This window comes from Esox lucius, chromosome 24 (assembly GCF_011004845.1).
Source record: "Esox lucius isolate fEsoLuc1 chromosome 24, fEsoLuc1.pri, whole genome shotgun sequence".
NCBI classification, from domain to species: domain Eukaryota; kingdom Metazoa; phylum Chordata; class Actinopteri; order Esociformes; family Esocidae; genus Esox; species Esox lucius.
Genome location: NC_047592.1, coordinates 10,155,579 through 10,182,455, shown reverse-complemented (window position 1 = coordinate 10,182,455; position 26,877 = coordinate 10,155,579). Strand labels below are relative to the sequence as shown.

General features: G+C 47.0%; 3 protein-coding genes across 8 annotated transcripts in view; 1 reads left to right on the top strand and 2 right to left on the bottom strand.

Moving 5' to 3' along the window:
• Window positions 1–3,102: 3,102 nt before the first annotated feature.
• Window positions 3,103–9,638, bottom strand: zdhhc21 (zinc finger DHHC-type palmitoyltransferase 21). 4 transcript variants are annotated; one of them, XM_010887821.5, is made up of 8 exons: window positions 9,429–9,638; window positions 8,850–9,014; window positions 8,652–8,750; window positions 8,399–8,510; window positions 7,632–7,770; window positions 7,171–7,287; window positions 5,813–5,853; window positions 3,103–4,821 (listed from the first exon to the last, which is right to left on the bottom strand). In XM_010887821.5, exons 2-8 carry the CDS (start codon window positions 9,001–9,003, stop codon window positions 4,677–4,679), a joined length of 807 nt encoding a protein of 268 aa, XP_010886123.1. In that variant the 5' UTR covers window positions 9,004–9,014; window positions 9,429–9,638; the 3' UTR covers window positions 3,103–4,676. The 4 variants fall into 4 exon arrangements, with proteins under 4 accessions (XP_010886123.1, XP_019898631.1, XP_019898632.1 ...); XM_020043072.3 differs by having other exon boundaries at window positions 9,476–9,638; XM_020043073.3 differs by having other exon boundaries at window positions 8,850–9,050; window positions 9,429–9,637.
• Window positions 9,639–9,785: 147 nt separating this feature from the next.
• plaa (phospholipase A2-activating protein) lies at window positions 9,786–16,636 on the top strand. Its single transcript, XM_034290875.1, has 14 exons — window positions 9,786–10,019; window positions 10,532–10,725; window positions 10,836–10,936; window positions 11,990–12,110; window positions 12,193–12,360; window positions 12,850–12,985; window positions 13,198–13,367; window positions 13,681–13,832; window positions 13,920–14,139; window positions 14,546–14,611; window positions 14,709–14,781; window positions 14,970–15,076; window positions 15,189–15,356; window positions 15,921–16,636. The coding sequence occupies exons 1-14, from the start codon at window positions 9,871–9,873 to the stop codon at window positions 16,490–16,492; spliced, it is 2,397 nt and encodes a 798-aa protein (XP_034146766.1). The 5' UTR covers window positions 9,786–9,870; the 3' UTR covers window positions 16,493–16,636.
• A 1,063-nt stretch (window positions 16,637–17,699) lies between these two features.
• The window catches only part of dennd4c (DENN/MADD domain containing 4C), a 37,430-nt gene continuing 28,252 nt past the window's right edge, over window positions 17,700–26,877 (bottom strand). For 2 of the 3 annotated variants that reach the window (XM_029118008.2, XM_029118010.2), the window contains exons 19-34: window positions 26,577–26,724; window positions 26,213–26,362; window positions 25,559–25,684; window positions 25,266–25,409; window positions 23,958–25,120; window positions 23,608–23,812; window positions 23,388–23,485; window positions 22,795–22,970; window positions 22,316–22,507; window positions 21,978–22,161; window positions 21,436–21,546; window positions 21,040–21,177; window positions 20,571–20,688; window positions 20,260–20,413; window positions 20,110–20,174; window positions 17,700–19,980 (exon numbers count right to left, since the gene is read on the bottom strand). In XM_029118008.2, the coding sequence (XP_028973841.2) occupies window positions 19,844–19,980; window positions 20,110–20,174; window positions 20,260–20,413; window positions 20,571–20,688; window positions 21,040–21,177; window positions 21,436–21,546; window positions 21,978–22,161; window positions 22,316–22,507; window positions 22,795–22,970; window positions 23,388–23,485; window positions 23,608–23,812; window positions 23,958–25,120; window positions 25,266–25,409; window positions 25,559–25,684; window positions 26,213–26,362; window positions 26,577–26,724 (3,309 nt within the window). In that variant the 3' untranslated portion in view covers window positions 17,700–19,843. The remainder of the gene's footprint in view (window positions 19,981–20,109; window positions 20,175–20,259; window positions 20,414–20,570; window positions 20,689–21,039; window positions 21,178–21,435; window positions 21,547–21,977; window positions 22,162–22,315; window positions 22,508–22,794; window positions 22,971–23,387; window positions 23,486–23,607; window positions 23,813–23,957; window positions 25,121–25,265; window positions 25,410–25,558; window positions 25,685–26,212; window positions 26,363–26,576; window positions 26,725–26,877) is intronic. The other variant, XM_029118009.2, reaches the window with a different exon arrangement.

Below are 26,877 nucleotides of genomic sequence, written 5' to 3'. Positions count from 1 at the left end.
AACAAACAATATTATTTTTAGAATACAGGTATAATGTAAGAATACAAAAACAGTAATGATTCGTTATATAGGTAGCTGTTTAAAATGTGGCCCAACAATATCTTGAAAAGTACACATCCAGGAGTATAAATCCAGTCAAATAGCTATATTTGCACCCTAGCACTTTCCATAAAGAACTTTGGTCACCATGTGTTTTTAATGGACTTTCAATATAAAAGTATTTTAATAAACCCCACAATATAATAAACAAAATGAAAAAAAACATTAAAAAAAAAAAAGAGGAATAGCATTGACCGTTTTAGCTTTGGACAAGGTAACTGCCAAGGTAACAAACTTCGTAACCTGTAATGAACCTTTTTCACAATTTTTTAACAGGAAATATGGGTCACTCTTCAGCGGTTCTTATTTTCCACAGTTTGGGGGGTGCCCTCTACCGATTCCTCCTTGCGGCTCATTAATTGTGTGGGTTTTCACAGGCCACCTAAATACTCAAGCAATTCATTGAGCGATGTGGCTGGATTACACAAGGTTAAACAGAAAACATTGTTTGGATGGCTAAACAACGCCATCCAAAACACATTGAGAATCAGCGGATTTCACGAGGCCTCGGACACTTTCCCAGACCCTTATACCAACGACAGCATCACCAGACCGCCCCCAAAACCATTACACCCAGGGTGTTTACTGTTTACTTAATTTGGTTGTTAAAAAACATAGGAAGACTCCACTGTTCAAGACACAAGAAAGCCAGACTGTCCTCAAAAGCCCACCTGAATAAACCTAAACCCTGGGGGGAAATGTCCCATAGACCAATTAAACAGAATTAGAGCTCTTTGGCTCTAGTGCTGTGTTTACTGACGACCAAATTAAACGTTTAATGAAAAAGAACACACTGTCTACAATCAAGGACGGGAGAGATCAGACGACGCTGTGCGGTTGCTTCTCTGCCTCTGTTACTGGGGCTCTCAAACACAAAGGGCTTTGTGGATTAATACGGAAAGTCCACCGTTCAATCTGGGGCCCAGAATATGGGGTCCCACTAAAGGACCTGGGAGTCCCAGCCAGACAACAACCTAAGCACACTTCAAAGAGGGGAGTGACGCTGGACTGTAACGGAGTGGATTTCAATCAAATCATAAACCTGTGACGAGATCTGAAAGTAGCTGCCAGTGCAGGACATCTCAAACACAGAAGGTCGCTGATAAAACACGATGAAGGTACATTTACAAAACAAATCCACAACGTCGAAAATTCAAGAAAGGAAATCATTTTTGAAATGTAAACTTAATTTAGAAGGAGCAGCTAACATTTAAGAAAAGTACAAGGGTGTCAATATTTGAATGGAAATCTGCATCTACGTCAAATTTAAAAGAGTTCAGATAAATATTTTCTATTAATTTACATTTCTTCTGATTGCAAAAAATCTCTGGGCAAAATGTTTAAAATGTCAAACCTTCAGCAGTGCAATGGATCCTGGGAGTCTGTCAGAGCAGAACGCAATTCATGACACAGTCGGAAATATACAATGTGTAACTATGATATATACACAACATGTGTATGATCTACACTGCAACATACGCATTCTCCCTAATTATATCGAGAAAGGATGCTTTTGCAAAAAAAATAAAAATAAAAAAAAATAATTTAGAATAAGTCAGAGTTTAGGCAACGTTGGTCCATCAAACTGAAATTTCAGACTGTGAACAACTGCTACTCCAAACTGCTGCTCCAAACTGCTCAACAACAAAAAAACAGGTAGACTCATTTAACTTTGAACGTGCACATGTCATGAATGCAAATTACAATACATAATTTCTAAGAACCGACCAATACATGCGGCATCTCCTTCCTAATTTGTTTTAGTCAGTATGCAAAGGCACTCTTACCTAGAGCAAGGTGTTAAGTAAATCCTAATATGCTGTACATGAATGGGGGCCCAGCGTTCAGCCCTTTGTGATACAGGTTGATGTATTGACGGCACAGTTCATATCAGAGCTCCTTGTCAGACTATTTTACGTGCTTAATGCCAAAGTGATTGTGTAAACAACAGTTGATGCACGGTATGGTTAACAATCTACGGTTTAAGACAGTGCCTGGAGGTGCTCCCATTAATGTGACGCACTGAAAGGTACTTCAAATGTAAACAAAAACACATTTTGCAAGAACTGACAATAATATTCCCATTATCGTATATATGACGCAGACTATATGACTGTACATGATGAAAGCGGTACAGAGGAAAAAATACATACAAATGAATAATATACCAACCAGGAAATTTACATTTTAGACAGTCATTACATAAAAAGTGATTTCAGTCTCCACTACCTTGTAGAAACAACCAAAGTTGACAAAAGAAAAAGCAAAAAATAAAGATTGACAATTTAGAGCAGAAACAACAGTACACAAGTCTAACATTAACATCAGAAGACTAAAAGTTATCATACATTAAAATGATTAAAGTAATAACTTCCAATAGGGCTGTGGAATGTATTAAATAAATATAACGTGTTGGATTTGATAAACATTTGACGAAATCCTTTTATACAGGGATTTGTAGTAATAGCAGTACTGTAGTAGTGTAATGATGAGTAATATTAGCAGTAGTTGATACAGAGGTAGGTGGGGAAGGATATCATAGAAATGGTATGATGAGTAGTAGTGGTAGGAGTAGATCGAAGCTGTGTTATGGTGAATAGTAGTAGTAGTAGTAGTAGTAGTAGAAGTATGATTTATAGTAGTAGAAGCAGAAACAGTGAGAGTATGAAAAGCAATAGTAGTAGCAGTAGTATGTTAGTAGCAGTAGAATTCAAATACAATTTGACAGCTTTGTGTACAACAATAGATAAATATATTAGTCTATCACATCACTATCATACAGTGTATTTTGACTCATCATAATGACATTTAAGTCACTCATTCTGTGGTCATTGATAAGGTTAAACAGGTTTGAAAAGGTAACAAGCAAAGTAGTATCTAAAATGGAGGAGCAAAGACTGATATGTTTATCCCATTGGTTATTGGAAGTAGCAAGACAATAAACACTAATGCAAAATAACTCATGATTGTTAAAGCCCTCTAGCTCAATATTTAACCATTTATCAAGTTATATGTCATAGAAATTGTAATGACAGTAGACGAGTACAAAAGGCTATTTGACAGTGTTACAGAGATCACGTGGTAGTCTAGATCATAGCCAAAATCATTATAGTTGAGAAAAGAATGTATGACAGTCATGTGGCAAGGAGGTTATCGGGGTCTCTCATCGCCAGGCTACCTTACAGCTTCGGCACATTTAAAATAGCTCTTTCAGAGCACAAAATGTAATGAATATTTGAATAAAACTGAAGGGTAAGTAAATTCTGCTCTACACCAGAAAATGTTAATGGAGCAAGACCTGACACACATTATAAAAATGTTCAAATGACACGTTAGTAAACTCTTTTTTGCAGGAGCATCATAAAACATTATTTAAAACATTCAATTAGCGCAACAAGTAAATAAAGCAACCCTCTGACCGTAGAATTATGGAATCCAGTTCAATCAAGGAACTGATCTTATAGTGATGCGTAAACCAGTCTACCTACTACTTGATATTCAACTCCTTCCCCAAATAATAACTTTCTGTAAAAAGCAAGTGTTCAAAAGATTTGGGAGACCAACAGAAACATTTCTCAACCAGGTCATAGCCCACAAGACAATAACAGACACAGACACACTGCTGATTTACAGTTTAAAAAAAAAGTATAAAAAAAAAGTCCAAAGGCACAAATTATAAAACAATTAACCTGTGAATTGGCAACAGAGTTAAGAGTCAGAATTTAGGTTGGTTTGAAAAGGAAAATTAACCTGACGTTCTTAGGACTCAATTCAAACCCACTTAGCTTTTGCTTCTGGTCTAATTAACTAAGACTGGTCTTACATAGCACATCAAAATCCACATTGGGTCAACTTCCCCTCACCTCTCGGGTATGGTTTCACTTTTCAGAATAAGAAGCGTGTGGCGCAAGATTAATATATGATATATAAAGACACCAAGTAACCTTTTCCAGGATGGGTTTAAATGTATCCCAGCCTTAACCACTGGCCTTTTACCAAAAGTTTCCCCCAAAAGTAAATTCCCTTGAGGGCAGAAGCCCAAACGTGTCATCAGAAAACAGTATCGACTCTGCTACACTAAAGCCGTTGGGGTCTGACGCGGTCATTAGCCACTGAGGGTACAGTGGCCCTCAGGACCAACAGCAGCACCCAAGATCAAGAGGATTCATTCTCGATGGCTGACGATCACGTCCGTTCCACGATTTCGGTTGAAACAATTACTCAAAACAACGTATTACTCATAACAACATATTTTTGGTGGTTGGTTTCCTATTGAAGCAGGTAGAGCGTCACGTTGACAGGTTGACGAAGGGCACGCAACACATGCGGTGCGGCCCGAGGTGTTAACCCTCGACTCAAGCGGAAGTTCGTGACCCGGTTCAGTCAACCTGGGGTCCCATGGAGATGGACAGAAAAGCAGGGCGCGTCCACGCGCCAACCGCTAACACCCGGCGTGGACGGCACTTCGAAGGGAGGTGGAAGGAGGTTGGCGCGTGTGAGCGGCACAGTGTATTCTCTGGGGGGAGGTCGCGGCCTACCGTCGGGAGTGAAGTCCGACAGAGCTCCGTCACTGGCGCTTACACATGACTCCGGAGGTGATGGGGAAAGGTCAGCGGCTGCCTGCTCCTCAGCGGGAGGAACCAGAGGATTTTCCAGGTAGTGCCGAACACCTCAGCCAGAGTCCGCTGCCAGCATTTCTTTGGACCGCCACCGGAAGAGTCTCTGCAGAAGAGAGCGTGAAAAAGACGTACACCGATCGATGAAGACCAGACACAGAACCTTGTGCAACGCCAGATTTCACTTAACGGCACCGTAGCGATTTGCCAAATGGCTGGAAAACAGCGTCAAATCGCGAGGGAATTCTGAACTTGAAGTGGTTGTTCAGAGCCAAGCGACGTCTTCAAGCAATGAAGGGGTAATCCGCCCCAAGGAAGGAAGATTACAAAACTCCCATTAATTTAGCAAAAGTTTCTGTTCTATTTGCGGGGAGTACTATTATTTTCACCGTTATTTAAAATGTTGTGGCCTGTCTTAAAAATAAGGAAATTGTGTTTTAACGTGTCATAGCTATATTCTTGGGGGTCTCGGAATATGAGGTATAACATATTGCCACATTTCATAGCGCTTTCAAAACAACTACCTGCCCACCAGACTAGAAATCCCTGAACAGATGGTATGGGCATAACATGGCCATGATAATCCTGGACCCATCCATCTGTATCATAACAAAAAGTATAGCTTTTGTTTACATTTCCTCAAAGCAGTCAGTCGGATTAATATCCTGCCCCCTACCACGGAAACAAAGCCTCAGACTCTTCTCTTTCCTTGTCTCCCTGCATGCGAATAGACAGTACCCTTAACGCTTTTTCAAAGAAACCAGATTCACTCAGTTGAGCTAGAAACGTAATCTTTGCCAAACACCACACTTCTTTCACGCCTAGAAATTATTAGCACACTCTGCTAACATGATTTTACGGCTATATGAACACTTCACATGCTATTATTAACTTCTTTGAAAGAATTCACACGGTGCTTGCAAAGTTATAAGAATTATGAAACGCAGAGAAATGTCCCAGCATATATTGTTGTACTGTATTGACATTACTTAACTGTGACTAAGAAATTCATTGTTTTATATGGATCAGAACTTTAAAAGGACTTTCTCGGTCCTTTTATCAAGTGGAACACAAAGGAACAGATGAATGGTACTTACATTTCATTAGAGAAAGACATTTTCTCGATAGTGGTTGTGTCCTGTTACAAGATCAAACGAGGGAAATAGTTAGAACATTGACAGACGTCACATCACAGTACACAATGACTGTCCACAAATACCTCTTCCTCGCCATTACTTAGTAAATATAGTGATATTTTGTCATCATTCAAGTCACCAACAAGAAGCACTTTTTTAGTGGAATGCTCTAATTCATTAACGTTTGTAGTTTGCCCTCCACTAAACAACTGAAACATCCTGCCATTGTCCTCTTTGACGTACGTTTTGTTGTCTAAAAATAACCTATAGCTTCTAGTGGCACTCATCAGTACATTGAGACCTGGAGGTGTAGGGATTTGGCCAATCACTAAATCTGTTACTAAGCCTGTTCACGGGTCCGTGGAACAACAACACGAGTATGGGACTAACTAGGCCTTCCACGACCCAATCCCTTAATGTCATTATGTAGAAGAGGCCTGTGTGGCGGTGAGAAGGACCCATGTAAACCCACCGGGACTGTAATGGAAAGAACGGCTTAGCAGTCCAGATAAGACAGTTTTACGCAGCTGGGCTCACATGTAAGCTGTTAAGTATATTGAATCTTGGTGCAGTTGCATTACATTCTGTCAATCCACTCACAGGGATTGAAGATGAGGACTCGTCCACTAAGCAGTCGTGACAGTCAAGGACAAGGTTATGTTTACAAAGACACCTTGATATTCCAACTGCGTGCACGACAACAGTAGGTCCAAATCTGGTCAGAAACTGCTCAGAAACTATTCACGATCAAGTTGGGACTGAGTCAGGATTTGGTCAGGAAGAGAACGAGCCAGATGTAAATTTCATGAAATGCGCAGTGTTATACAGCTAGCTAGTATACCTTATTTCAATAGATTACTTTTATAATAATGATCAGAGCTTCTAGTAAAATAGACAAATGTCTTACTCTAAATGAGGGACATTAAGAAGTTTAATAACACAATCTTCTTTCTTCATAAAACCTCTATGTAGCTACATTAACAAACATTCCAAGCTAGGCAAGCTAGTTGGCTAACAGAAGGTTAGGTTTACGTTCAGGTGCCATGCTACTGTAGCTAAGCAATTCAAATTTAGTAAGTTGTAGAAATCTAGCCATCTACACAAAATGCCCAGGTAGTCCATGAAGTGACACAAACATGCAACATTCAGGTTGCTCGACCAACACATTCTTGGCCAACCCAACTGCACCGATCAACCTCATTACCGTCATCTTAACCTACCGTCCACATGGGACAGAAATGCACTACACCAAAATCACGTGTTTCACATACAAAAAACAGTTTCCTGCGCCTGTCATGGAGAGACATGGAGAGACTCACGGTAAGGATACCAGCCATCTGAGTGTAGAAGAGACTACTCATGCCGCCAAACATCACCAGGCCCATGATTGTAGACACTCGTATTAGGGCCAGTTCATGACGGGCCAAAAACGCCTCCTACGAGAGGCCAACCAGAAAAGAAGAGAACATTGTCAACTTCACAGCACCATGCATGTTACAGCCCAAGCGTCCCCTACTCAAATCCAATCACCAACAATCCAGGGAAGGAAGAAGGGTTTACGAGAGTGATATCACATTCTAAAATGTTAATATGGTCAAATCTTGAATAAAAACGAGAACTAACAACACATTTTTGACCACATGTTTCTTTTCGATTACTATTAAAAAATAAAAACCAACCCATGAGACCACGCCACGTAGGTTTCTGGCCCAGTGATTCATTTATTACTGTAGTTTTAGTTTTGGGTTGAAAAGGCATCCCTTTGCATTAAGTTCATTACCTGGTCCAGTGTGGTCAAAGGCTGGAAGTAATAGTACTGGCAGAAGTCTAGAAACAGGGTGAACAAACTGAGGACCTGTGTGTAGAAACAAAGTTGCAAGAAGAGCCAGTGGTTGTCCTCCCCTACACAATTATTGATCCTGCCAGGAACAAGAAGAGAAAGATACATTTCATTGCACCACTTAAAAGCCTAGTAGCAAGCAAGTTAAATATTAAATAGGCATTCCCAAAAAGACAAATAGATGTGTGTGCAAACAATTCACTAAACTAACACACAGGCGTCAAAACTATCCATGGAGGGGCCTAGTGTGTGCTGGTTTTTGTCTTTCAGTTTCGCCTGAACTGAGACCTACACAACCAAGTGAGGATACTTCCTAACTAATCAGTGACCTAATTAATCAACTAAGGACAAGTAAGAGCGAAAACCTGCAGACACTGCTCTCGGTGGAGCCGGTTTGACACCTGTCGTCTAACAGGTTCAGAAATACCTAACCATCCTGGGAATGCTGAGTGTCCCCACTGGGCAGCTAGCCCCCTCTGTTGGCCAACTGAGTGAACAACAACCTGACAATACAACCGGCAGCGGCCTTTAAATGTAACACAAACTGTGCGGGCCGCAGTGCCAGCTCTAGCCTTTTGGGGGCCCTAAGCAAAATTAAATCCAGGGCCCCCTAGCGGTCGCGGGGCCCCCTAATTGACCGCTTACGTCGCTTACGCCTAGCACTGGCCCTGGCTGCCCGGCCCAGTCTCAAGTGTCCGGAGCCTTACCACGGACAGTGGTGGTCCATCCGCCGTACACAATGGCCACAGCGACTGCAGTGGTGGGACCTTTTCGGTCTCATCATGTTGCACTTGTTACACATTTCCCATTGCTCCCTCTCTGAAACAGAAGAAACGCAGGGACGAGACGCCCCGGGTCACGACTGGCCACGTCAAACCGTACAGGTCCTGCAGCAATTCAGGCAGGGCACCTTACATATCAGTGAACCTGTCATCAAAAAGTGGAGAACTCGAAAGTTACCCGAGTGTGGGATGTGGGGGTCGGGAGGAAGACGCCCGGGGTCGGCCGTTGAAGCTCTGAAAAGAGCCGCCATACAGAGGGCCGACACAATGTAGTAACCTAGGAGAGGAGTAGGAGTAGGATGACTGCACAGCTGAGAAACAGACATGACTAAATCAGACATATCGAGAACTCCTGGTCCACAGGACGGATACTCACTGACAACCAAAGCCCACGGGATATGCCCCTCATTGAAATGTGGTAGCAACACCAACTTGGGCACAAAGACCGAGTTGTAGAGCCAGATTGCAAACACTATACTAACGCAGAACCAGCCCATGGGGTCCACCACGAAGTGTAGTCTTAGCTTCATGGCGCCTGTGACTTGGGGACACAGAGAGACGACCGGTCATAACCGCTCTGGAAAAGATCAGTGATAATTAATAGGACAGGTTGCATCTGATAACCACTGCATTATTGAGTCAATGTCATCTCACTTTCTCACACACTTCCAATGGGAGGTGCGTAGGGACAAAGATGAGTCAATGGTAAAATTATACTTCCCAACCTTCAAGGTTAATTTACATTACAGACAAGCACAACTACACAACAACGTAAAACATTGTCAGTTCATTACTTCGTAGTAGCTTGTGAGCTAGCTAGCTATTATGACAGGTAGATAAGCTAAGTAACATTCGCTTATTGGGCTGGGTCCTTCTAGAAATACATTGAGCTTGGTAACAGCCAGCCTTGTAGTAATCGCTTAAAATGTAACGTTGGTTTAGTTCTCACACCTACCTACGAAGCCGGGTAAATGTATCCTTAAAATGTAGATGGATACGCACCCATTATTACTCTTTTTTCAATGAGTACACTTGCTTTTTTCTACCAGTGGGTACGCAACAGTACTTCCGTAGAAACTGCAGCAACATCGCAACCGTGATTTCATGACAGAAATATACATTTTGCTGCCACCTAGTTGTTGGACGTTCTGGACGTGGAGTTATTCTGTCAGTATCATTTATATTAAATATATATATAATAGTAGCTTAATATACATCTATCTATAGTAAACACCCATATTCAAATGTTAAAAACTCTAATTATAAAACGAAATCCAATTGTCCCATCATGCAATCTGAGGTCAAGGTTCATTTCCGTCTTACGTTACCGGCCGATTTCTTGTTGACAAGAAAGCCACCTCTCACAACAGAAGTTACTATTTAAGCATTTTGATATAATGGCCTCACCCAATTCATATAAGTTAAGTTGCTCCATACCTGGGCATGAAATGGATGTTAGAGGTCTTTCAGCTGCTGTTTTCCCTGAGGGAGCTTTTGTATCTGTTTCCAGAGACCGAACCGGACGAGTCTGGGTACAGAACTCAAGGTACGGTTAGCTATCTAGATAGCAGATGTTAGCTAATTAGCTTAGTTTGAAATACAATGTGTTTATTTTACCATGGTTATTTCAGAGATTATCACAAACCCATCGTTTCTTTTCTCAATGTAACATCAATAATTTAGGTCAAACACACAGGTGCCGGCTAACACTGTGCTAAATAGCTAACTTGCAAAATTAGCGTTGTCATTCTCCCAGTTCCAGTTTCTTCTTATCCACCAAGTTACAAATAATGTGAATAGTGTGACTCCATTCATTCCCCCCTTCATTACTGTCAAACTATCTCACGTTTTAACCGCCTCACGTTTTCTACACATTGAATGATGAAATGTCTCTCTGTGCGATATAGCTTTTGTAGTACTGTCTCGCAATGTTAGCTAGGTTTGTAACAAGGTTAGATAAACTCGTTTTGTGTAGAACTAACGTTGGTCTAGAGCTGCTTGAAATCGACTGAGTCTGTCAATAATACAGTTCAACTGAAATATGTTCTTTTTGTACAGCCCCGACATGGGTTTCACAGAAATGCACTGCATGACAGGCCATCAGAATTTTGTATCATGTGTGTGCGTCATCGCGCCAAGTGACACATATCCACGGGGACTCATAGCCACAGGCGGAAATGACCACAACATTTGTGTTTTCACACTGGACCAACCGCAACCATTGTTTACCCTCAAGGGACACAAAAACACAGGTATAGCAGATATGCATTTTGATGCATCATTGTCGAATGCCTAACTCATCTTGACGACTTATTTCAATACCAACGTGGTCTAAAATTGTCCATGTCTTGTATGTCCACAGTGTGTGCTCTGTCTTCTGGGAAGTTTGGAACACTTTTGAGTGGCTCATGGGACACCACAGCCAAAGTCTGGCTCAATGAGAAATGCATGATGACCTTACAGGTGAAATGTCTTAGAAATGTGTTCTTGGTTGTAAATTAATTATTATAGGCCTCACAGCTAAGTAAGACTTATATCAAGGATTCAAGAAAGTGCTTTTTTTTCAAAAATATTTTCAGGGATGTTTATTGCTTTATCAAACAGGATGGGTAAAGTTAAAGGACAGTTTTTGCAATGAGCTGGATGTAAACGCATGCGGCATCAGTACATTGGCACCAAAGGAAGCAGGTTAGACTGCTGGACCACCCAAAGCTAAAGATGGAAGTAACAGTTTCAAACACACTTTGGGACAGTTATGAACATGAAATAATTTCCTGTTTTCATAACATTAGAACAATTCGGTTTGAATATATTATCATTGACATTCAAAATTACAGAATTTATTTCTTACTGAAGTGTTATTAGAAGCTTGTTATAGTAACACATAGATAATCAGTAGATTTAATGATGACTTTCACACATTGAGGTGCGCCAGTCCCGGAGGAGGCTAAGCAACTCCAAACATTTTACTCTACCTAGGGGGGTTATTTTCTTTCAAGACATAGGTTGACATGAATTGTTCATGAATATTTTATTTCTTCACGTTGTTCAGCATGAACAAACGGTAATGGCAAAATACTTTAACATGCAACGCACAGGCAAGCAGATTTAATGTAATAGACAAAAATACCATTTAGAAAGGGAGAAGATTTGAAGGATTTGCTTTCAATTATTGTACCATTCCCTGCTTGACAATGGAAGGATGTTCATTGCAAAACCAGTAGAACAGGAAATGCTCAATTGCATGTGAGACATTTTTTGGACTCTATACTTTTGGCTTCTTTGAAACAAGGCACGACTTGCCTCAAAACAATGCATTTTAGATTTAAAGAGAGTACAAGTTTGTCATGGGAATTATTTCCATTTACCCTTTTTGGTTCAGTATAGGGAAAGGTTTCTTTTTTCCCTTTTAAACCTTAAATGGAAATCTTAATGGATACCCGTTTAACGTCCTATTCCTCTACTGAACACAACCTTGGTGAGTGACAATGGCAAGTTGTGCCGTTTGTGTTCTAGGGGCACTCTGCGGCAGTGTGGGCGGTGGTCATATTACCGGAACAAGGTCTCATGCTGTCTGGATCAGCCGACAAGACCATCAAGCTTTGGAGGGCCGGACGCTGTGAGAAGACGTTTACAGGTGAGAAGACATTCAACACACGCAGCGGCACTGGTAGCAGTCCTGAGGCCGCGCACCTCTGAAACGCCTCTGTCCGTCCCAGGTCACGAGGACTGCGTGCGGGGCCTGGCGGTGGTCAGCGATCTGGAGTTTTTCTCCTGTAGCAACGACACCAGCATCAGGAGGTGGCTGGTGACCGGCGAGTGTGTGCAGGTCTACTACGGCCACACCAACTACATCTACAGCCTGGCCGTGTTCCCCAACGGTCAAGGTACAGTATGGGACCGGGATAACCACCGTCGCCCAGTTTCTGGAGCCACTTATTCCTTAGTGTGTCTGAGAGGGAGCCTCAGGTGTTTGTGTGATTGTTACAGTGGAGGTTAGAGCGTTTCTGTCATTTCCTGTCATTTCGGTTCATACAGTAGGTTTGGTCTGAACAGAGTCGTTGGTGAAAGAAAGGGTCAGCCACCCTAGCTATGGCTTCTTTTAATGTCGACTCCCAGGGCCAAATGTCCTAATAAGCTTTCCAGTGTTTACTAAATGGGATGTTACACCTCTCACTGGAGGTTTGTCCTTCTGAGAAGATGCACTCCAGGATGCCATCTGGTGGTTCAAATAAGCATGAGCTAAGAAACGAAAATAATGACATTCGGTCATTCGTGGAACACAAATCTCACCATCGCAGGTCTCAGATGAGACGTCTTTACCTCGGCATTTACCACATTGAATCTCTCCGTGGCACTTTTTCTCCAACTCTCAGACTTTGTCAGCACCGGAGAGGACCGGACTCTGAGGATCTGGAGGCAGGGCGAGTGCCAACAGACCATCCGTCTCCCGGCCCAGTCAGTCTGGTGCTGCTGTATCCTGCCCAACGGGGACATCGTCGTGGGAGCCAGGTAAATCCACAGACTCGGCCCGTTTGTTCCTTCGCCACATAGGACCCACCTATATTGGCTCTGCAGAAACATGATAAACCAAACCTTCTCCTTGGTGTGTTCATACTCTATGGTGAGGTCCCCTTCTCCCTTACGGCTCAACACACCCATGTGAACAACTAGGAAAAACATAGAGCTGGCAAGAGCGGTGGGACTGACATTGCTTTCCTTAGCGACGGACTCATCCGAGTGTTCACTGAGGTGGAGGAGCGCATGGCCAGCCCCGAGGCCCTCCAGGCCTTCGAGGACGAACTCTCCAAGACCACCATCGACCCAAAGACCGGGGACCTGGGGGACATCAAGATGGAGGATCTTCCAGGGAGGGAGCACCTTGATGAGCCTGGTGACTATAGATCATTATATTAAACCATTTCGTTACGTTCTCTTATTCAGCATTCATAATCTGTATTCATTCCGACATTCGCGAGGAGCGTTGATGGCCGGTCCAAGTGATTAAGATGGGAGTGCACCGAACCGGGCGAGTGGACCCGTCTCACTCCTCGGCCCGGGGACCAATTAGGGTTGTCTTTGTCTTGGGCCGAACGACAGAGGAAATGCTTACACAGTCCGCTGCGCGTCCGCGGTGATATTCATGTGTTACTGAGACCCTGTACACTGTGTTAAGATGGTTGGGGTCCCACCTGCTTGTCTCCCAGGGAACCGGGACGGACAGACGCGACTCATCAAAGAGGGCCAGAACGTGGAGGCGTACCAGTGGAGCGTGGCCGACAGCCGCTGGGTGAAGATCGGAGACGTGGTGGGAGGGTCCAACCAGCAGACCTCCAAGAAGGTCAACTACGAGGGGAAGGTGAGGTGCCCCGCCGACCAGCGCCCGGCTGTTCTGTAAGTCTTAACGTCGAGCTCCAACCCCCGTCTTCTGATTGGCTTCTCTCAGGAGTACGACTTTGTCTTCACCATCGACATCAACGAGGGAGGCCCTTCCATGAAGCTGCCGTACAACGTGACGGACGACCCCTGGTTGACGGCCCACAACTTCCTGCAGAAGAACGACCTCAGCCCGATGTTTCTGGACCAGGTGGCCAACTTCATCATCGAGAACACCAAAGGCCACACCCTGGGAGCCGCCCCACCCGGCGCTGCCGACCCTTTCACTGGTACTGCCTTGGCACCACGCCGTTCCACAGGCTTCACCCAGGGCAGTGTGTCCTAAAGAAAATGGGCTGTTGACCAAATTACAGTGAGGTTTAAAAAAACCAAGCCCAACCCAAGCATTTCTGCACTGCTAGGGCAGCTGAGCCACACTATGGGCCGCTGTTTTACATTGACAGCCTCCAACACACGCGGTCCAAAGTTACCGTAATGTTTGAAATGGACCCGCCCGGTATAATCAGCCCGTTCACCGGGAGAGCGACTGGCTGTCTTCCCCCTGTAGGCCACACTTAGGTCAGGGAAAGGGTTTCCTCGTGTCTAACAACAGGTGGAAAGATTAGACAAGTAGTAACGGATCAAACTGAGTTTGTAACACCACACTGTGTTCACCCTGCTTCTGTTGGCCATCAGGCTCAGGTCGCTACATCCCTGGGGCTGCCGATAACCGAGCGGGCTTCGGGGCTGACCCCTTCACGGGTAAAATCCCCTCTTTCCTCTTGATTTCAGTTCTGCTACATTTTTGTCCCTTCCTGTCCCATGGCTCTGCATACTCATTTTGTCCCCCCCCCCACAGGAACTGGCCGGTACATCCCAGGAACGGGCACTCCATCGGGGGCTCCACTGGCTGCGGCAGACCCCTTCACAGGCAAGTCGCCATGGAGACGTATTCAAAAGTTCAGGGTTCAACCAGAGGTCACGTCAAGACTAAACCCTTGCGTTTTATCCTTAAAGAAAGAGCATAGCTGGAGACGCCCGCTAAAGCAGATGGCACGTACTGTTTTGTTTGGTTGAGGGGCAGACCTAAAACATCTGGCCTCCTATTCTCCCAACAGGTGGGGGGGGCGTACTCCTCGGCGGCCTCGAGGCAGACCTGCACCAACATCTACTTCCCCATTACTGTCGGGGTAACCTTCGAGCAAGCTAACACCACACAGATAATGGGTACAGCAAACCACTGCTGAAATGACCATGTGACTATAGTCCAAAGCAGCATCACGGTGTGACATTTCAATCTTTTCGGCCCATCGCTAATGTGTTTCCTTTCCACCTCCAGTCAAGCTGAGGGAGCTGAACGTCGGGGCCCCTGGGGATTGTAAGCTGTCTGAGGAGGTGCTGAGGAGCCTGGAGAAGCTGCTGGTGTCTGTGTGTGACCCCCAAGCCTCAGAGCAGCCCACCACAGAGCAGATCAGCCTCCTTTGGAAGACCACTCACTGGCCAGAAGGTAGGCTCTCACTGGCCAGAAGGTAGGCTCTCACTGGCCAGGAGGTAGGCTCTCACTGGCCAGGAGGTAGGCTCTCACTGGCCAGGAGGTAGGCTCTCACTGGCCAGAAGGTAGGCTCTCACTGGCCAGGAGGTAGGCTCTCACTGGCCAGGAGGTAGGCTCTCACTGGCCAGGAGGTAGGCTCTCACTGGCCAGGAGGTAGGCTCTCACTGGCCAGGAGGTAGGCTCTCACTGGCCAGGAGGTAGGCTCTCACTGGCCAGGAGGTAGGCTCTCACTGGCCAGGAGGTAGGCTCTCACTGGCCAGGAGGTAGGCTCTCACTGGCCAGGAGGTAGGCTCTCACTGGCCAGGAGGTAGGCTCTCACTGGCCAGGAGGTAGGCTCTCACTGGCCTTCCTCCTCCACTTAGTTTTTATTGGATCAAGTTGAATTGAAACTCCGTCCATTTTCAGATAACCACTCCCACCTTGCTGACGTAGACCTTGTTTGGTGGTGTTGTTAAAACTCATAACCTGCTATTTAAACACAAGGTGATGTACCGTTCCTGTCCTGTCCTGTCCCCTCAGACATTGTCTTCCCCATCCTGGACATCCTGAGGTTGGCAGTGCGCCACCCGCAGGTCAACCAGAGTCTGTGCGGCAGCGGCGCGGACGGAGTGGCGCTCTGCAACCACCTGCTGAACCTTATGAAACCACAGGGGCGGCCAGCCAATCAGATGCTGGCGCTGCGGACACTATGCAACTGCTTTGGCGGCCAGCATGGCCGAGACCTCTTGCTGGCCCACCGGGAGGCGGTGCTGTCCCGCGCCACCGACCTTTGCTCCGTGTGCAACAAGAACATTCACATCGCCCTGGCGACCCTGGTGCTCAACTACGCCAGCTCCCTCCATGGCCAGGCCGACCTGGAGGCCAAGGCCCAGTGCCTGTCGGTGGCCAGTGCCGCGCTGGAGTCGGTGCAGGACAAGGAGGCCGTGTTCAGGCTCCTGGTGGCCCTGGGGACTACGGTGGCCTCCGACCAGATGGCCCAGGACCTGGCCAAGTCACTGGGGGTCACGTCGCAGATCGCCAAGTACAGCAGCGTCACCGACCCGGCCAAAGTGGGCGAGTGCTGCCAACTGGTTTTAAGAGAATTGCAGTGACCTGATTAGATTTTGTTTGTTTGTTTCCAAGGGACCGTTTCCATCCATCTCCACATTACTAGTCCCTGTTCATGTGTTTAATACATCTGACGGCCGGATTGAGTTGGATTGCATGTGCTGCAATAAAGATATGTACAAATTTAATCTTTCATATAACTTTGCTTGTTTTTATTCATCAGAAACGGAGGCACATTTAACACTTTGAAGATTGTTTTAATTTAAGGACCAATTCTTATGTTATGTGTGACTAGAAATGTTAGAGCTTGTATGCATTTTTGTCATTATGAAAACTGTATCACCTAAAACGCTTGAAAAAAACTTTAAGAATAAAAACTGCAGAAGCTGTATTTTAAAACATACAAAATTGGCAACTAAAATGAATTGGACTTAAAACTGTTGAAAACACCTTACCCCACACATCTGGTCACACCTTTTGGAAAAGGAAAGTGACTTAATTACACAGATTAGATCCAGTGGAAACATTATGTACAGAATGTGTTATTTTACTAGTTTCATCCAATACAGATTAATATACCCTCAAATTAACCTGACGGTTTCCTTTTTAACAACATGGTCACACGTGTCATCTCAAATCCAATTTAAGGTGCAGGAAAATCTTTGAACTGATCAGCTAACTGGGCTCATACACCATACAGTGGCAGTGGAACAAACCATTGGTCTTCCTGGTGATGTACTGATTGGTTCAGAGTTTAAGGTGGCAACCATATGAATACGTGTTAATAACGGCAGCATTTAACTTGAAGTGCATTTCAGGCATATCATAATCCTGAATAGGTTTGGACATTACAAAGAAACATTTACTGGGCCAGCTTAAACTACGTTTTCCAAAAGAATACTTGGGCTGCTACAATATTTTACTATGTATACCGGCTCGTTTGAATCTTGAATGCTGATTGGGTGAAAGCTGTTTAACATGTAAGCAATAAGTCAAAAGGTACATGGTAATACATCACAGTCTGCTAGAAAAAATAAGGATAGAAAAACAAACACGCATCTGACTGGAGCCAAAGCTATTCAATGTGATGTATTTTTTACAAATATTTTTCAGTACCATTAACCTTTCCATAATTCTGCTGCCGTTTTGCTGGTTAATACTCCCGTAATGCTCTATTGAAGAATGTGTTGGTAAATGTTAAACCCATCCAATTAAATAAAAACAAATTAAATCACTACATTTTGTTTTGAATCAGGTCCCAACTCATTTATTGCAGCACATTGACATTTACATCCATTCCAAAGGAAAATAAAGGGTTCATTTAACCATGTAGTATAGAACAGTTATCATAAGCACTTAGCCAACAGTAAAAGCACAGTTTTATGCAGTGATGGAATTGCTTAGATACAAGGAGAGGTTAGTCATCAAATATATAACACCACTGTATGAATGTATTAATACATGCATTTTCTATATAGTCAATGTTAGCTTATCATAATATAATTGGATGTAGGTTTATTTAAAGTTTTGTTGGAGATTATTAGATTATTTTGTTACATTTTTCCTTTTCAGAAACAAAACGTTTAGTGGTGGTAAGGTTTGAGGTTTGACCACTGAGACGTTCAAACAGTTTACCCTTAATGGGACCTATTAAATCTACAGATTAGTCCTATTGAATAACCTATGCTGTGCAATCTGAAAACGGTATATCTACAAAGGACCACCTCTGCCTCCAGTCCTACAACACACTAATGCAGGTCCAGTAGAAGTCCTTTCTGGAATGTCATCTGGCTGCGGATTCTTAAAGTGTCTCTGAGTGCTGATCTAGGCTCCGTTTTGAGATAATGAATACCAGTATACAGTATATTGATCTGATCCCAGAACAAAACCTCAGGCTCACTGAATAAACCACACCGCCACATTGGTTACAATGATGCCTTCATGTGCCCAAGTACAGTCTCTTTCACTTGTTTACTGTCCAAGCTGATACTCAGTTTACAACCACTGGAAAACAAGAGATGTGACAAAATGAATTAAAGGAAGACCATGCTAACTAAAGCAAAGACTATTGCCATAGCTACAACGCTGTTTTTTTTCAAAGTAGGGGTTATTTGTCAGCCATTCTCATATACATGTCGATATAAGATGGTCTATGTTTAAGACGTAACCCAAGCTTACACTGCCACGCTTTAATCATAAGGGCATATATTACATATTGGCATATATTACAATAATAATTGAATTAAATGTAGGTTGCAGTTAAAAATAAGATGGCTAAAAACAATCATTTTGACTGGCTAACCAAGTACTATTGAGGCACTGCGCATACTTTCCCTGTGTGAACGGCCCTCTCCTCTTGCTAAATGCGTGGGGACGGAGCACTGGAGAGAGAAGGAAAGAGCTGCACTTCAGCTTGGCCTCTCAGGTCCCTTTCATTTCATGGTTATGTTTGATTACTAGCTCCAAAACACCTGGCTGCTAAACCTGGAACATTGAAGGTATTTTAGTATGCTGCGACGGATTCTATTTCTCTCCCATAGGGATGTCTATAACATTGTACATATATAACGTCATAGTTCTTGCTTAGGTTTTAAGACATGATTGCATGGTTCTGGAATGTTTCTGAATGGATCTTCACCGTCACTTTCATCCAACATTTATTTACACATGAACAAGAGGCTTCAGCTTCTCCCAAAATTCATTGCATCGAGAGCCAAAACACCCACATTTACATTAGATAAGACAAAATCTGTAGAAATGATCAAGGCATCAAGATTCTTCCTCTCCTCATAAAAAGGTAACCCTGGTTTTCAAATTTCCCCCACGTAGAAAAATATGTACAAAAAAAGACTGGTAAGGCTACCATTTCTAAAAGTGCACATCAATGACAGTGAAGATCAGTATTCTGTCCAGGAGTCAGTTCTAGGTCAGGGTCAGACACTGGGGCTATAGGACCGAGGACAATCACGACTGGGCAGTGAAACACACAAATGCAAATGGAAATAACTAACACACTGTACAAACGACTCCCTCTCTACACTATTGGTAACAAAACACACTAATTTCACACTGTAAATTCTCTCGTCCTCACCTTCCTGAATATTTACATAAATAATTTCTGTTGCAAATGGCCTGCAGGGAAAAGATGCGAGCCAAAAGTCGAGAAAAAAAAAACAGCCTTTCAGGAGGGAAAAAAAAGTACCATATTTGGGTGATATAAAGGTGTAAAAATCCTGTAGAAAAATCTCCCTTACACCCTTACCCACCAAAAACCCATCAAGTTTTTAATTCGTCCTTTCTCTTAGTCTCCTCTTTCGGCCTCTCTCTAGTGAGGGAAGAGGGCCCGCAGACCGAGTGCTTCCCAGGCCGTCCTGAAGAGGGCGCCGTTGATCAAATCAGATGACTGGCGCTCCGAAACACTTAAGGCACCACTGTACATTGAGGTTGGGTGGCCTGTCCATCTTGTGAAGGGCCTTGAGCTGCTCTTGGCTCAGCTGATCGTAGGCCTGGCGGTATTCACGGTCGAAGGCCTCTTCAAAGAGCCGGGATGAAAAAATCGAATCAGAACATGACAGAAACGTGGTGCATATCGGTCTGAACCAGACGCTGCTTAAATGGGATTGCCAATTTTAAGTTGTGGTTAAAAATAACATTGACTTACCGATGTCAATGTTCTCCCGTCCCAAAGCCACCAGAGAGAGGAAGAGGATCTCCCGATAGACGCCCCTGTTAATTCACCCATACATAGACCCAGGTAAAGTCAGACGCCGACCAAGAACAACTGAAACAACATGCCATTTAGACAACTGACCTTTGCCGTTTGACCTCTGGGTGCCTCTTGATCTCTCGAAGGAGCAGGTTGATGGGGCCGTAGACGTCGTTGGTCTGGATGCTGCGGACGATGCTGTTCAGGAGGGTCCGTGTCTCTTGGAAGTCCGTGGGGGCCAACGTCCCCTTCTTCTCCACTGGGCGAACAAAAGGACAGCGCGGTACTCAACAACACAGCATCACGCACAGTTCCACAAAACAACCCGCTTCATGTGAGCAGGAAGGAATCCTCAAGGTGCATTTAAAGTGCAGCAGAAAGCTGCGCGGGGAGGAACAGTGACGGGTGGTGCTTACAGAAGGACCTCCAGCTCTGGTAGAGGGGATCGCCAGGCTCCTGGTGCAGGTTGATGTTGTCCCATAGCAGCTGGACATAAACCTGCTTGCTGTCCTGAGACAGGGACGTCTGCGGCAGCTGCACACACAGTCAAACGGAAAACACAGTGTCATCCGCCGTCAGGCAGCACCAGAAGACGGCGCCGAGGCGAACACGAGGAGAGGCCGCAATGTACCGTCGCCTTTGTGTCATTCCAAACCGGGTTAGCTTCAAACCCTGAACGCTGCCTGGCTGATAGCCGTGGTGTACGTCGGCGAAAAAGCGGAAAATGGCCGATACACCACGGCTAAAAGCTGTTGCGATGCGCCGCGTCCTGTTGTGTCTAAGAACAGCTCTTCGCCCGCAATATGTCATCCATATACCACGCGCGCGCGATCTGCAGGCTTGATAATAGCAGCGCTCGTTTTGGGGGGTGGGTTAGCATGGTACCTGTACTCCGTTGTTGCAGTGCTCTGACGTCAGGATGAGGCCCGGCAGGTCGCTAGGCAGGTCCAGACGGCGGAAGTAAAACACCAAGTTCCAGAAGATGATGGGGTGCTGGCTGAGGAACTTGTGGGTGTAGATGACCTGACAGAGAACAACAGCTGAAATGCGCCCAACAGGCCTCCACACAGCCTCATTTTGAGTCACTGGGGTGATGGAAACAGCCACTACCACCACGTCGATGAGTGACTAAGTACACCAACAGACCCAGAATATCTACATGTCTGCCCTTCAGCATTAGTACAACATACACGAAGCCACACTGCAATCTATGGGTCCCCACTATGATGTCCACTCTGTTAGAAACATTGCTCGTTTCCGTAGAAATATCCTGTTGGTTACCTGGTCTCCCTCGTTCTCCAGCAGGGTCTCCAGTTCTTTGCGGAGGACCAGTGGGCTGAGGTACGGAACAGACACTGGCATGGGGTTGGGCCGTTTATGTCCCGGGCCGTCCTGAGGAGCACAGAGGAGCACTGCGTTGTTGTCAGTTGCATAACCCCTTCAGACCTTTCGCCCCACAATGGAGCGCCTGTTGTCTTCTCCCGCACCCATACCCCATGTTCACCAGACAGTGACCGCTCATTATGTACTCAAAGTCATTCAATTCTTTGATACGGACAAATGTGGTTTGACAGCACTTCACAGAGGCCGATCAGCCTTCTCAACAGCACATGAACGCACGGTCAGCTATCGTGCCGCAGTCAGGACATTATCGGGACAATCTGAGGACATCATACGGAGACGTACCAGGACGTCATGAGAACCTTTACAAAGACATTATCAGGACAATCTGAGGGCATCATACGGAGACGTGCCAGGACGTCATGAGAACCTTTACAAGGACATTATCGGGGACATTGTATTGACGTTAGGACGACACTCACCACCTCGGTGAGGCTGCAGGGCAGACTGGCTGTGGACACGCCGTGTCCGGGTTGTCTCTGGGTGGACTCCAGGCTCTGGAGAGGCCCTCCCACGCTGTTACTGCGCGTCAGGGACGACCCCCGCTTCCCGGCCTGGAGCTCCAGCAGACCCAACGGGTCCGTTTGAACCGGCTCCGCTACCAAACTGATGACACCGGCAATGAGAGGGAACAGACAGAGGACCGGGTCAGGTTGTTTGCTGGTTATGTTTTTCGGTTTTACTGTTCAATCGACATGGGGACCAGTCTAGCCTGGCAGCTCTAAAAGGCATTCTGAGATATTCGCGTTTTCGAGCAGACCTCTTGTGCGTGTTGGTTAGGCCGGCTGGGACCTCTCCTGGGTCTTTAGGAGAGGATTCTGGGAAGTGAATGAGGACCAGGGGAGGGGCCTTGGCTGCACCCCCCACCTTGTGCTCGGTGGAGCTTGTGGCCATCGGCTGGTGGCTGGCGCTGTGGATGCTGTCTCCTGACGCACTGGGCTTCAGATAGAACCTGGTGGAACCAGAGCAGGGTCACAGTTAGTCAGCTGGGTTCATCGATTCAACCCGGACGTGCCGTCAAATCACCAAGCCCCTGGTTGGTTGAATCAGGAGGCGCCGTACACAACGAACTAGTGTCTAGACAGTGCTCTGAGAGAGTTTGGGAAAACGGTGCAGTTTTCCCACACACATCCAATCAGCTGTCTCCGCAAGATGGACAGAGACAATTTAAAAGAGGTTCTGACAACAATAGTATTTTCCTGTTTTTTTGTCGAAAAAGGAGTGAAAGTATATCCCCACCCAGTGGCGACGCGGAGGTCGTGGAACTCCACGTGGAGCAGGGGCAGGAAGGCGGTGCGGCAGAAGGGACAGACGGTGTTGAGGTTGGAGTCGTCCGCCGTCCAGCCTGCCATGATCTCCTCATCGTACACCAGACACTCACAAGACCGACACTGAGAACAGCTGGACATCAGCACCTGAACAGACAGCACATATTACCTAAACAGACACGCGCTACATGCTCATCTGACATAGATTTGACGGGAAAAACGGCAAACTCTTATATTGTGATACAGACGGCAAGATTTGACCGTTCATATCGAGCCTCTAGATCAGTCTAGCATCAAAACCGGGGCTTTGTAAAACCGTTAGTCTGTTGGTTCTGCTTTAACAGCACTGGCCCTCGCTAAGCTGGTTGCACTGTTTCCCTGTCATTTAGAGGGATAATGACTGGGTTACCTGCAACACATTCTTTTCAGTTATGTAGCCAATGTTTACTGACGGCAGTCACAACAAACGGCTTTATGAATTAATCAGCAGCTCCGCGCTCCGGTACTCTCAGTAACGCTCAGAACTCAACGGACCCGGGAGAACACAGGGGGGGGGGGTCTCACCTCCAGGGCACAGTTCTGGTAGATGCTAGAGGAGCTGGCGTGGTGAGAGCCGTGGTCCGACCTCTCGGAGTCTGGACCTCTGCCCGGCCTCCCAGGTACTGGACAGACAGGTCACAGTTCATTTTCAAGTGTATAGACAGTTAATTAGTATGCGTCTGTATTTGTAAAAGCTGTGTGTGTGTGTGTGTGTGTGTGTGTGTGTGTGTGTGTGTCTTCGTACGTGTGCCGTGGGGTCCTCTCCCCGTGTCACTGCTGCCACTGCTGCTACCCAGGCTGGTGTTGCTCTGGGTCAGGCCATTCAATGCCAAGCCCTGGGGGGGCCCTCTGTGGGTGGGACTGTCCCCGTCGCCGCTGGCTGCCAGCAGGGACTCGTCCAGGCCGGCGGGGAAACTGTACCGGTCCCGGTTGCCGGAAGACGGCTCGTCCTGGACACGAGTTGGGGGGGGGGGGGGGGGGGGGGGGTAAGGCAGAATGTAAATCTTGTTTGTTGGATAGAGACTGTAGGGCTTGACTCACAGTCTGCATTTAGAAGAGTTCTGCAGCGTTGGGTCTACATTACACTGCACTCACCTCGTCGTCGGAGTAGGAGTAGGCTGAGGCCACGGCGCCCCACACCTTGCTGGCCAGGTTCCCTGCCTGCTTCATGCCCGACTTCAACACATCCATCTTGGGCCCCGACAGCAGGGTGTCCATCTTCATGCCCGAGATGGAGTTAATGACCGAGCCCAGCGAGCCGCTCTGTGAGGACCTCACCAGCGCCGTCAGCGACGACGTCCTGGGGCTGGCCGCGACGGCACCGGAAGAGGCGGTGCTCCCGGTGGCCTTGGCGGCGAAGGTCTTGGAGCGGGTCACGGCGGCGGGACTGCGTTTGGGGGTGGTGCTGCCGCTCGACCCCCCCGGATGTTTAACTGGGGGCACGGGGAGGCTGGACCTTCGCTCCATGGGCTGCTTGGGCGGGGCGGCGTCGGGAGATGAGTCCCCCGGTTGGCTCTGGTGGAGCTCCATGCTGGAGGACTTGGGGCCCAGCGGGCTCTGCAGGTTCATGTACATCTCAATCTCGTCGGCCAGTTTTCGGGACACCACGGGGGGCAAGGACTGCGGCAACTCCTGGCTGTTCACAGAGGCCAACTCCTCGTGCTCGGAGACCAGCAGAGAGAGGGGGTCGGCGCCCATCTCCACCTCTTTCTTCTCCAGGCTGGTGCACCTTCCCTCTGAATTAGCAGCCTCCTCCGCCTTCAGCCCCATATCATCCTGCCCTCCCGCCTCCACCACTTCCCCACCCACCGCCTGCTCCTCTGTTCCAAGCCCCTTCACCCCTGTCGGCTCCTTCAGAGGGACCATAACAGGCCCCTCATCCTCAGACACCGTCCCCAGCATCGGACCGCCATCATTGGAGTCCAATTCCAGGTCCCTGAAAAGGGATTTGGATGCGCCAGTTAGTGGCTTCGTATCAGACAGGTTGGAACCGCCACCGGAGAGTGCCGCCGCCAAGATCCTGGCATCAGCACCCATGCGGCTGGCAATGTGGTCCACGCCGTGTTTCTCCATTAGCATGCCCGCACGGCTCTCTGCGCTGAAGCTGCAGCTGCGCTCTGAGAAGGTCTTTTGGCGTTGTACCTGCCCCTGAACCACAGGCCCCGCCTCTTCGGAGCCACCCTGGGCTGCACACTCCCCCCGCCCTGGCAGAGACACGCCCTCGCTTTGGCCACGCAGGGAGAACAACTTCATAGGGGCTGGCGGTGGAGAACATCGACACGCCATCAAAACAGGGGGAAAGATTGCAAAACAACCACAAGATCCTCCTGGGGAGGGGCCTGTTTTTGCAGACAGCAACAAGTGAAATGTGTCATTTTTTTAGGTTTGTGTCTGCTGACTTACCCTTGTCCCCTTTCGCCATGGCGGTGTCAAAACTCCCTCCGGTGGCCAGTTTGACGATACTGGGAACATTTCTGAGGGTTTCCACAGGGCTAGGGGGCTCTGCTACAGCCAGCGCACTGTCCACTGAGCCAGCTGCATCCTCACCTGAGGAGACACCATCACACACCAATTTAACAACGTTTGGTTGATGCTCTCAGAGGAGCCTGAATAAAGAGGAGCCTGCTCCAACAGATGAGATCTCCTATGGCATGAGACTGAGTTTTTATTGTCTGAATGGGCCTGTTGTTGGTTACCATTGTGCTGTGCTTTGGTCTGGCTGCCCTGACCCAGATCCATTAGAGGTGCTGCTGACTGAGACAAATCCACTAGGTCCTGGTGTAACTCATCCTTAGAGCCATAGCCCTGGTCAGACTGCCCTCCTATGGGACAGAAACATATTCTCTTAGGCTAGCGGTGGCTGGACTACAGGCTAGCGGTGGCTAGACTACAGGCTAGCGGTGGCTAGACTACAGGCTAGCGGTGGCTAGACTACAGGCTAGCGGTGGCTAGACTACAGGCTAGCGGTGGCTAGACTACAGGCTAGCGGTGGCTAGACTACAGGCTAGCGGTGGCTAGACTACAGGCTAGCGGTGGCTAGACTACAGGCTAGCGGTGGCTAGACTACAGGCTAGCGGTGGCTAGACTACAGGCTAGCGGTGGCTAGACTACAGGCTAGCGGTGGCTAGACTACAGGCTAGCGGTGGCTAGACTGCAGGCTAGCGGTGGCTGGACTACAGGCTAGCGGTGGCTGGACTACAGGCTAGCGGTGGCTAGACTACAGGCTAGCGGTGGCTAGACTACAGGCTAGCGGTGGCTGGACTACAGGCTAGCGGTAGAGAGTGGTGATAGGAGCTAGGGGAAGCTATACATGTGCAGACTTAGAATAGCTTCCTCAGGCTGCAGTCTACCTCTGCTGCAGTGGTTTTCCACGGGATCTCCTATGATGAGGCTGCGTGCAAACAGCGTGTGCTCATCTCCATTCACCTCACTGGAACTGTCAGCGCTCCCGTGACTCAGCCGGTCGCCGTCGCTGCTCACTGACCCGCCCACAGATATTGCTACGGAGACAGAACAAGTCCACGCGTCTTTTTGACCCAGATCAGACTTTCTAGGTGAGCTACTGCCCATGCAGGGGTAATGTATGACTCAAGAAGCCAGACTGAACACACTGACAACCACAGACGTGATGCTCAACGGATCAGTTAGAACGACAGATGAATTTCAAGCAACAACCGTGGTTACTTCACGGCCCGTAACGTTCCGAGGGCTCACCTGTGGTCAGGACGGTTGGACTTTCCTTGGCGGACGTCCGGTGGAGGGCTTGTTTGAACTGAGCTACGGCGCGGACCACGTTGCGCACCTTGGCCCACATGAAGCCGCCGCTGCGATTGCGACTCGGCCAGGGTCCCTCCAGGACCGCCTGCAAGATTTGCGACGGAGAGCACATTTGGCATTAGCACGGACCTGCTCTGCATTGGGACATTCGTACGGGCTTGCTTGAGTGCCCCTAACAGCTTGAGGTGCTAAACAAGACGCTGGAATTCCCCTCCCTCCCCCTCCCCCTTCGCCCCAG

What these genes read in the sequence shown, in the direction of transcription:
- zdhhc21 (XM_020043072.3), bottom strand. An exon ending in CCCCCACATCCCACACTCGG is followed by an intron (nt 8,511 to 8,651) that starts GTAACTTTCGAG and finishes CTTCTGTTTCAG; the next exon opens with AGAGGGAGCAATGGGAAATG. An exon ending in CTTTGACCACACTGGACCAG is followed by an intron (nt 7,288 to 7,631) that starts GTAATGAACTTA and finishes GGCCTCTCGTAG; the next exon opens with GAGGCGTTTTTGGCCCGTCA.
- plaa (XM_034290875.1), top strand. Translation starts at nt 9,871, where the DNA reads ATGGCCTCACCCAATTCATATAAGTTAAGTTGCTCCATACCTGGGCAT. An exon ending in CGCTGCCGACCCTTTCACTG is followed by an intron (nt 14,140 to 14,545) that starts GTACTGCCTTGG and finishes GTTGGCCATCAG; the next exon opens with GCTCAGGTCGCTACATCCCT. An exon ending in CGGGGCTGACCCCTTCACGG is followed by an intron (nt 14,612 to 14,708) that starts GTAAAATCCCCT and finishes CCCCCCCCACAG; the next exon opens with GAACTGGCCGGTACATCCCA.